Raw genomic sequence first — 11,022 nt, forward strand, 5'->3', positions numbered from 1 at the left:
ACACCTAGTTTCACCTTTATGCTACTGCGCCAGAATAACACATCCTCATGTCCACCATGTCCTTCATGACCGAAACCTCTGGACACAGAAATCTACTTAATGTTATGTTTGCTATTCCCAACTCCCTCACCATTGATCAAACCACAGACTGTCATCAGACAAACAACAGACACACAATCTAGTTTGATGAGCAGGCAGCAGCATTCTTTGGTTTTGGCTTTCTAATGCATGTATGATATGCCGTACTTTTCATTTTGTTCACGGGCATCTTTTGCAATCAATAGCATTAAAATCTGATGCAGTGTTCCTTGTCAATATTTTACTTAATGCTTTGATTTTTTTCTCTTATTTATTTTCATATTATTGTAAGGCTTTTGTCTTTCCTTGAAGTTCTTAATCCAAATGCAGAAATCTGTGTACGATAGGGATATTTTAATATTTTTATAATTCGTTAGCCAATTGACCAAACATCATGTATCACATATCAATTCTTTTTTCTAGTGATGTAGGAGGCCCTTGTCATCATATTTTTTATCCTCATTCACACATTTTTTTTGAAATGCTATTTTTTTCTGGGGATATATATTTTTAAACCTTTGACCATATTATGTTTTGTTATTATAATAACTTTATAATACATTTTAACGTATCAAAGAACAAGTCACCTCTCCTTGTCATTTTCAATATTATACTGAATTTATTTGCGTATTTATTGTACCTAATACATTTAGGATGCATTTGTCACTACGCATTAGAAACTCTTGTGTGTTACTGATTGAGAATGGTTTAATTCATGAGAATATTCATGGGAGAATTCACATCTTTTCACTACTGAACATTCCTATCTTCAAGAAAGAAACAAAGGACTTTCTGTATGTTCTTCAATAAATTTTTAGAGACCTCTTCTGTCCCTGCCAGACACAGACTTTGTTATACCAATATGGTTTATAGTTTTATGGCTATTGTAAATAAATTCTTATTTTAAAACCACTGAGCCACCCAGGCACCCCAACAAATCCTTATTTTTATAAAATTTCCTCAGTAGTAATTTTTATGAACAAGAAAAGCTATTAATTTCTTCTATTAATCTATGTAGTCACTATGGTGAAACCTATTTTAAGAGTTTGCGGTCTGTTCTTGTAGATTTTTAAGGTAACGAATCAATTAAAACTTAAATATAGTTTTTGAAAAATTTCTTTTCAACAATAACGCTCTACTTGTCTCACTTCATTTACTAAAACTTTTCTGTAGAATGTTGAATAGTGGTTCTGATAGTAGAAATGTTTATCTTTTACTGATTTTCATAGAAATATTTTTAATAGGTCACCAGTAAATATGTTTGCTCCAAATTTCTAGAAGGTGTCATTTATTCAGGAATGCATTTCCCTTCTAAATATTAAGAATTTTATCTTGTATTGCCATTGAATTTTCTGGTGTTTTCCTCATTTCTTGATCAGGTTTTTCCTTGCATTAATCTTTTGTATAGCCATACCATTAATAGTTTTCTTAAGTTGAATAATTGTTTCATTCCTAATACAAAGTCCACTGTTTCAAAGTGCAGTATTCTTTAAAAGCACAGTTACACCTGACCTGCTAAAAAGTTATTTATAATGTGTGCATGTGTCATCTTAAGTAATTAGATGACTAGCTTCCCGTCTGTTTATGTGTTCGAGAATAGGGCTTTTGAACCTCAGCCCTGTTAACATCCTGGGCTGGATAGTTCTTTGTCGACTTGTGTATTTTAGGATGTAAGCATCCCTGGCATCAACCCACTAGATGCCAGTGGCACTGGCTCCCCAGTTGTGACAACCAAAACTGTCTGCCGGCATTGCCAAATGCTCCTTGCTGGAGGACCAGAATTCCCTCTTGGGAACTGGGAAAGATGTAAATGTACAGGACAAGTCCCAGAGTTCTGATTTAGAGAATTGGTTAATTTTTATGAAAATTATAACTTTATCCAGAATATGTAGGAGTTAGAACAGCTATAGGGGAAAATGATCGATTTGGTTTTAAAATACTGAATTTGATTTACTCATAAGAAACACATATGGCAATGTTTGGAAGGAAGTTCTAATCTTTAAGAACCTGGAAACCACAGCTGCCTTCAGATATCTATTTGAATTTTTTGATTAGATAGGTGAAAGATGAAACTGTGAAAATGGGCAAGATAAGTATTTAAATGACTCAAGAATGGGCAGAGGGCAGATGTCGGAAGGATTCCAAAGTTAAGGTTCTTTGGGTGCGGGGTGGAAATTCAGAGAGAGAAATTGCTGAGTGGTGGGAGACGAGGAATAGAGACTAGTGCCAATACGTGAGGAGAGAAAGTTTCCAGGAAGAAAGTATCCTCAGCATAATATGTGAATGTGTCACAAAAATGAGTCAACCGAATCTGACAATTCTATTTTGCTGTTATTTTCCATAGTGGGTATAGACTCGGCACCTGATTCTCTGGCCTTCAGCACACAGAGATGATCAGTGATAAAATTCCTTGCCCCAGAAGCCTAAGGGGATTTGTGTTTACATAATTCAAAGGGAATTACCCTGAAACTTAAGACTCTACTCCAGAGATGCCACACTGACCAAAATGTGTCTCTGGAAGGCAGAAATCTGAAAAATGTTTGGCAGGGACATTTTGTCAGACTGATGTAGAGGTTCCTCCTCTGTTTCTTCAGCATTACTGAATGAAGGCATTGGAGTCATATATGCAGGTTCCGACTGCAGCTTTTCTGATTATTGAGGAAAATTACTTAATTCCTTTGACCATCAGTTTCCTCATAAAAATATTAGGGATAACAACCTTTTGTATTTCATTGGATGATTATGATGATTTGATGAGGTTACTTACACATATGAAGATGGTTGTATCTGGCACATGGCATGTGTTCAAGAAGTGATGGCTATTAGGTATGGTTCTTTGTGTTTGAGGAACAACCTATACCATACATCAAAATGCAGTGCTTACTGCGCTACTTTAAAATAATGGCAATGTTTGCATTTCTATCTCTTTCTTCCTTCCTTTCCTTCTTTCCTCTCCTCACTGTCTCTCAATTTCTCCCCCCACCCTTCATGCCTGCCTTCCTTCCTCTTTCCTTTCTTTCCCTCTTTCTCTCCCTCTCTCTTTTTTTCTTTCTGCACTTTTGTGTTATATATGGTTTCTCTCAATGATTAGGTTGTGCTTTATAAAGTTAACCTTTGGCAATTAATTTCTGGGTCTGTTTTCTCATATGCAAAATATACTCATATCTACCTCCTAGAGTTGGTGTTCGGATGAAATTACATAATGCATATAAAATACAAATAGCACAGAGAATTTTCAACAAATGGGTGTTATAATGATTTTCTTAGGGTGGTAGTTTGGACCACCTTGCCTTCACATTTATAAACATATGTGTGTTGGGGATATTTTTGGCATTCTTCTGAGTGCCCAGGAAAAACTAATAATATTCACATTTCAAATGTGACTTGATTTTTCAGAGCTTTATTTCAGGATTAATAATTTATTTTAAAAAATTAGTGAAAATCATTGTTATTATATTGTACATCTGAAACTATAACAACACTGTAGGCTATTTATACTTCAGTGAAAAAGTACTGGAAACCAATTTTCTCATATTGTTTAAGTATTCTACTATGAACTTTTACATGCAGGGATGACTTAATTGTGATGTTTATGGTCACCAAAGAGAATTACAGACCTAAGAACATCTGATATGGCATAACTCTGGGAATCCTCTTTTCAATGCATGACGTGAGGCATGGAGAGAAGCATCCAGTACTCGAAATCTCAGAAAAAAATAAAATTCTTAGAGAATCAGCAGTAGTAATTCATTGAATGTGAGAGTGCCAGGAAGATATTCTAAATGATAGCTATGAATTTCTTACATGTTATGTTTGATTATTCAAATATCCCTGTCTTCTCAGTCCCTCAATATGTTGGCCCCCAATAAAACCAATGTTCAATCTGTGACCTTCTTCCTGACGGGCATCCCAGGCCTGAAAGCAGCCCAGGTTTGGATCTCCATCCCTTTTTGTCTCCTGTATGTCATCGCCCTCTCTGGGAACAGCATGATCCTCTTTGTGGTCCTCCGTGAGCAAAACCTCCATGAACCCATGTATTATTTCCTCTCTATGCTTTCAGCCACGGACCTGAGCTTATCCCTGTGCACCCTTTCCACTACCCTTGGTGTCTTCTGGTTTGAAGCTCGAGAAATCACCTTAAACGCCTGCATTGCCCAGATGTTCTTTCTCCATGGATTTACTTTCATGGAGTCTGGGGTTCTGCTGGCCATGGCCTTTGATCGCTTTGTAGCCATCTGTAATCCACTGAGATACACCACCGTTCTCACCAATGCCAGGATTGCCCAGATTGGGATGAGCATATTGATAAGAAACATTGCTGTCATGTTACCTGTGGTGCTCTTTGTTAAGAAGCTGTCCTTCTGCAGTGCTGTGGTCCTTTCACATTCTTACTGCTACCATGTTGATCTCATTCAACTCTCATGCACAGACAATAGAATCAACAATATCCTTGGTCTGTTTGCAATTTTCTCCACAACAGGGTTTGACTGCCCTTGCATCTTGCTCTCCTATGTACTGATCATCCGATCTGTTCTCAGCATTGCCTCCTCAGAGGGGCGGCAAAAAGCCTTCAACACCTGCATATCCCACATCAGTGCTGTTGCCATCTTCTACATCCCTCTTATTGGCTTGTCTCTTGTCCGTCGCTATGGCCATTCAGCACCTGCATTTGTCCACACCATCATGGCGAATGTCTTCCTTCTCATTCCTCCTGTGCTCAACCCTATCATCTACAGTGTGAAGACTAAGCAGATTCGAAAGGCTATTACCAAGGTCTTAATTCAGAAGCAGCAACAAATCTAATCACTAGTTATCTCACAGTAGAGAGAAATCCATTTATGAATGAGTGCTTTGGTGAAATGGGGTGATTGTCCCACAGGCCTGCCTATTGTTCCAACAATGTTAAAGTAAGTAACTTACAAGTTATGGAGATATTTGCTTAGTTTCCTTGTCAGTAAGTGTATAAGTTATATTTGTTTTCAAGGTAAAGTGAGATAATGTATGTAAACAACTATTCATATGTGTAAGTAGAATGAACCTGAATAAAGTATTCATTCAGACTGCATGCAATTCAAAACGTCCAGATTTAATGTAGGAAAATTTGTTAATAAACATGTTCTTTTCTGAATGATATCCAATGGGCACTTTGATTTTTTCTTCTTAAAATTCTTCCTTAACTCTAAAAATAGTCATTCTATAGAGTATATCTTACTAGCATATCAATGTAGTTCAACACTGGATTGTATACAGGTAGTTATCTTGCCCTTTCTACGTGTAGGATCATATATGATGTGCATACAAAATGCCATATCAAATGCTCAGGATCAGTCCTGCTGCTGTTAGCGGAATGTTAAAAGTGGATAATAACATTAATAACAACCCAGAAATTTAGATTACACAATTATTCCTAAAGGTAACCTTGATAAATGGGAATTTATACTTTTGGCTCATGTTTTATCTCTCTCTCTCTTCCATTTTGACTCCATCTGTGAGCCCACTGGATCAGGAGTAGTATAACAAAGCCTGCTGATATTTACATGTAGTTTCTTTCTGTCTTATTATTGTTTCTCCTTTGAGGTGGGTACAGTTTTGTGGATGTTAGCATGAGATACAAGGATTTTCACCCTCTGTGTCCACTTTAGTATGTATTTTACATACATCTTCTATAGACTTCCTTATCTCTCTTCTTTTGAGTTTGCTAGTTCCATTCACTGCGCAACTAGCCAAGCCTTTCAGCAAAGTACAGAAGTCCATGTATAAGCACATATACCTTAGACATCCTCTCTTTCTACACAAAGTCTACAACCACTGTCCATCATGAGATTTGTCCTTCAGCACTTTTTTTTTCTCTTTACGGTCATTAATGTATGAGGCTGATGTGTCATTATATTCTGCTTCTGGTTATCAAAAACTTGCCCACCCGTCCATCCATAAACAAAGCCTGAATATTTTCCTTCTCTTCCAGTAACTTATCAGAACCTTCAGTGAGGCCATGAATGTGAATTATTGGAGACACATCTATAAGACATTGATAAATGTCATGGGATTCTGGGACAACTGTTCACAAACTTTATTTGTGCTTACATGGACTTTGTACTTTATCTTTCCTACCATAATGGTTTCAACTTCACAGATGTGGTAACATGAATATTTTACCAGCTCATGAATGTAATATAACCAATTATATAATTAGGCCTCTGGAGATGAAATCATTAAGATAAAATTTGTCCATAACTCCATGAATCATCTTGCCCCAGTAATCTCATAGGTATGAAAATCATTGTGATTAAATTTGTCCATCATTCCATTAATCATCTCGCCCCAATAATCTCATACTTTAATCAAAAAAGAACATGATGGAATATTTGGTAGCCTATTAACAGTGAGAGATGATATCCCATGTCTAACAGTCCTCAAGGAATTTGGGTATTCTCCTTTCCTCAGTGAAAAAGTACATTTATAAGTGGGCACATTTGATTTTGTAAGTACATTTTAAGCCTGTGAATTTACTAAGGTTTTTCTTGGTGAGGCTTGCAAAACCCAGTCTACTCTCTGGGAGTGCCAAGAAAGGTGCCAAGTCTCTGAGCTCTGGGTGCCAGACAAGCTTATGATCGCTGGGCACTGCTGGAACTGGGATATAGACACAGTGCCTTTTGTAGGACTATAATATATTTCCATGTGAGGCTCAGGTGGGGATAGCTCCAGGCTGCCCTTTTGAGATGCAGGTTGGGTGGCCAGTTCACTAGATAGCTAGCCCTGTGCTGCCTTGATTTGTATACACATGCCCAAGGCTAAGGAGAAGAGGTAGGAGATGTTCCCTCAGCTGGAAGCCTGCTACATACTGTCTGGGCCTCTGGTTATGTCCCTGTTGCCCCAGTGAAGAACAGAGAATGTGCCCAGTGGCTATACTGGAGGAAGTTGTGCACTACTGGAACTGAGCACTGAAGAAACACACAGTGCCAAGCAATGGAAAAATAGCATGTTCTGTGGGAGTCTGGCCAACACAGCACACAGAAACCAGGAAGAGAAAACTCCTTCTCCCTCCAGTGTTCCTCCACTGCCTTCCTCTGACGCATCTTAATACTGTGTCAGCTGACAAAAGACAAGTATGTACAGAGTCCCAACACCATCATCATAGAACAGGTGAAAAGGAATTTGGAGCTGAGAGATAGCAAATCAGTAATGAGCCAGTCACCTGTACGGGTGGGTATGGATCATTCCTGCAGACCCAACTCTGAAACCTTATCAAATACATCTCATGATAGTCCATCCAGGAAAATAAGGAGGGAACCATTAATCCATTGGATCTCATTTACCGTTGGTCAGTATTTGTCCTATGAGTTGTTCATTCCCCCATACTTCCTCACATGTATGAATACCAAGTGAATACCTGAGAATGTGTCATGCCTCAGTGTCAGCCCTGGGGCAAGAAGCAGGAGGAGCATAGAGCAGGCCTAAGGCAAGAGGTTACCATGTTCCCCCTTTGTGGAGCCAACCAATGAGTGATGCGTCTGTTTGTTGCCACCTTGACTGGACAATAAGCTCACAAGATTTGGAGTGGTACACTTCAAATGAAGTTGATTCATGACATAACTCAAACCCTGATGTTCTCACCAGGAGAGGCTGTAGGTTGACAGAAGGCTGGTGCCTCCAAGTAAGGTTTGGGCCTTCTCTCCTGTGGAACTGAAAAGTCTCCTTTGTTCTTTTCTGATGCAAATGTTACTTCTCCATTTAATTCCATGAATCAGTTAGAGTTGCTCACTTATCAACTTCTATTTCTTCACTTTTTTTTTTTTTTTTCACCTCATAGAGGAGAAATGGTTCAGAAAAGGTTTCCATGGACCATGTGTTTTAAAAAAGATGGAGGTAGCTCCAGGACAATGGGGAAAGTTCAATAAGCATGTAAAGCACATAGATGTGTTCTCAGAGAGGGCTGCTGAGAGCAACTCCTTTTATAAGGAATATTTGTCATTGTGAAATTCAGTACTTTTTACATTAAAATTATAATAATAACAATAGATTAAAAAAGGAATAAAGGAAGGGAATAAATGGAGGAGGTGGCGCTGGGGCAGCAATTTGAACAGGAGAAGGAAAAACAGGAAGAGGATAATGCATTTTATTTAATCTTTTACCTAAATTTTCTTAGGTGAATTTGCCTTTTACCTATATTTAGCCCTTCTAGAGGGAGAGTTGTCACTGCCTTGCTCCCTGAAAATACAAAACAGAACAAAACACCAGTGTGTGTGTGTGTGTGTGTGTGTGTGTGTGTGTACAGTTCTGGTTGCTTTTCCTCCTGGTGACCTTAAAGCCATTTCTAGATCTAGGGATCAAGGAATGTTCAATTCAGAATGATGCAGATATATGTCAAGGAATGCTGGGAGGATGTAACATAGACATAATTGAGCCATATAATTCCATTATGATCCTAGACAGATGCTGGATTAAATATATCCAGATTAAGAATTTTTAATTCTTTATTTAATGCTCTGACTATAATATGTTTATATACTAGAATATGGAAAATCACTTTTCACAATCAAATTACAAGCCTCTTTTTTCCAGTTTTCTGCCTGACCAATGCTGATGACCAGCTCTCGCCTCTAGCACATCTCCTTTTATATTAACCTGAGGACCAAGGGATCATTATAGGCTTATGTAAATCGGTTCATTTATTTCTTGTTTCTTTGTTTTATGCTGATGGTGTTTAACTAGATCTTCTTTTCTATTCTGTCTTTGAAAATCATATGGCCTCCTGAATGTACCACTGGAATTATACTTTTTATTTCCAATTTTCAAAGTTGAGGGCTGAGTAAGAATTGATACTTTTGATGTCAAGGCTCTAAGATACCATAATGTTTGTGATTCTGGCTTGCTTCCTGTTTTATGAGATGAAATGACTTCACGGGCCAATAAATGTGAAGGGACTAGATATAAGACCATGAAGAAAAGAGGAGTCAATGATAAATCTGAAAGCTTGTGACCTACCTAAATCTACTTACATTTAAATGAAGATGTGATGACCAAACAGCCCATCTGTGGGGAGGATTCTACATAAAGTCTGTGATAGAAAAAGAAGGACTCACAATCATTAACGAATTTGCTGGTAACAGATCACAGCCCTTTCAGGTCTCTAATATCGAGAATCTTGAAAATGCTCCTTCAGAATACCCATTTATTTCTGCGGACAATTTTAGGCTCCATTATGGGTTATCCTGGGAGAATCAGACATGCTCCCGATTCCTCTTCAAACACCTTTGTCTGATGTTGCTTTTAGTAACATAAGAGCCTGAGTTCTAGAACCTTCTTCACTATTGGCATTGGCAGGAGAGCGGTGAAGGAGGATAAACACACAAAAGCAGTAATTGTTATGGATGATTTTACCGTGTTTATGGTGACGATATCATGTGTGTTTGCATATGCCCAAACTCATCAAAATGAGTACGTTAAATATATGCATCTTTTTGTATATCACTATAAAGTTGAAAAAAATTAGAAAAAAATGTGGTTTTCTAAAACAGCTTAACATTTTACTTTTGGAAAGGAAATTGAATATTAACAAATACTATCTTTAACCATACAATATAGCTATGTTCAGAAGAGAATCTCCTTATCCATTTGTTTTCCAAAACTTCTTTACTTTGCAATCCATTGTCATCAGGGAATAGGCAATTTCTTGAAGGAGAGACCAACACTCAGCATATCAAATGCTCCCTGTTACCAGTCTCAAAACGTTGTGGGAAAAAAACAAAAAACAAAAAACAAACAAACATTGTGATTCTGGCAGCAATTTTCATGGAGATGTTCAGGCTTTCCTGGGACTTGCTGTATTCTGGGGTCTTTCATCTTCTCAGATTGCCTACTCCATTCCTTTAGGCTTTGGCACCGAATCAACCTTTTCTGTGCACTTCTGTTCTTGTCTGAATTATTTTTTTCTCGTATTAAAATTACTTCCTCAATCAAGGATAATTTTTAAAAATACATTAAAGTGCAAAAAGAAAATTAAAATACCACAAATCTCACTATTGATTTGTAATTATTAGCATTTAGATGTAGTCCCAGAATCTTTTTCTATGCATATGTATTTTTTTCTTAAAGATTTTGTTTATTTTTTTGAGACAGAGAAAGCGAGGAAGAGAGAGAGACAGAGTGCAAGTACAAGCAGGGGGTATGGCAGGCAGGGGAGACGCAGGCTTCCTGTGGAGCAAGGAGCCTGAAATGGGGCTTGATCCCAGAATCCCGGGATCATGACTTGAGCAGAAGGCAGCTGCTTAACCGACTGAGCCACCTACGCATCCCTGTATTTCTTCTACAGTTGGTTTCAGCCCTATGGACGGATGTCATATTATGTCTGGATCCTTTTTCACTTCTTTACGTGCTCTTTGCAAATATATTAGTTACATGATACATGATGATCTTCAATTGATCATTCTTCATATACATCAGTATATGTATTTTCCTGTTTTTGTTTTTATAAATAATGTATCTACATATTTCTTTGTGTTTTTTTTTTCCCCCACAAATTCTATTTTTATAAAGAGGTTCCAAGATGGGGAAAATACATGTACTTTATAACTGTTTTGGTGGAAAGTTTTAATCTCCTTTTTAACAAAGCATAAGAACTTAGACTTCTCCTGGTAGGGTAAAAGTCATTTTCAGTGTAGTGGTTTGTGGAAGATGGCAGTCTGTTCAAATCTTCACTAACTTGAATGGTGGACATATTTTTTACTCTTTCCTTGGGATGATGAAGATTGATCAAATCAATATTTACGATCAATCACATGTCTCAGAGAGTTCTTGTTCTGGGCATTTTGAAAATTGTTCATTTCGTTCTGGAGGTTTGCTAACCTCAGGACGTTTTGTTCACAGAGATGACTTTGTGATAATATGTGATGATCCCAGATCAGTGGGGGCAGTGGGGTTGGTTGTGATGCCCTGACCCTTAGC

At 37.7% G+C, this 11,022-nt stretch overlaps 1 protein-coding gene across 1 annotated transcript; it reads left to right on the top strand.

The window, feature by feature from the left end:
* Positions 1-3,930: 3,930 nt before the first annotated feature.
* On the top strand, positions 3,931-4,881 carry LOC116599711 (olfactory receptor 51F2-like). Its single transcript, XM_032359703.1, has one exon. The coding sequence runs from the start codon at positions 3,931-3,933 to the stop codon at positions 4,879-4,881; it is 951 nt and encodes a 316-aa protein (XP_032215594.1).
* The last annotated feature ends 6,141 nt before the right edge of the window (positions 4,882-11,022 follow it).

This window comes from Mustela erminea, chromosome 9 (assembly GCF_009829155.1).
Source record: "Mustela erminea isolate mMusErm1 chromosome 9, mMusErm1.Pri, whole genome shotgun sequence".
NCBI classification, from domain to species: domain Eukaryota; kingdom Metazoa; phylum Chordata; class Mammalia; order Carnivora; family Mustelidae; genus Mustela; species Mustela erminea.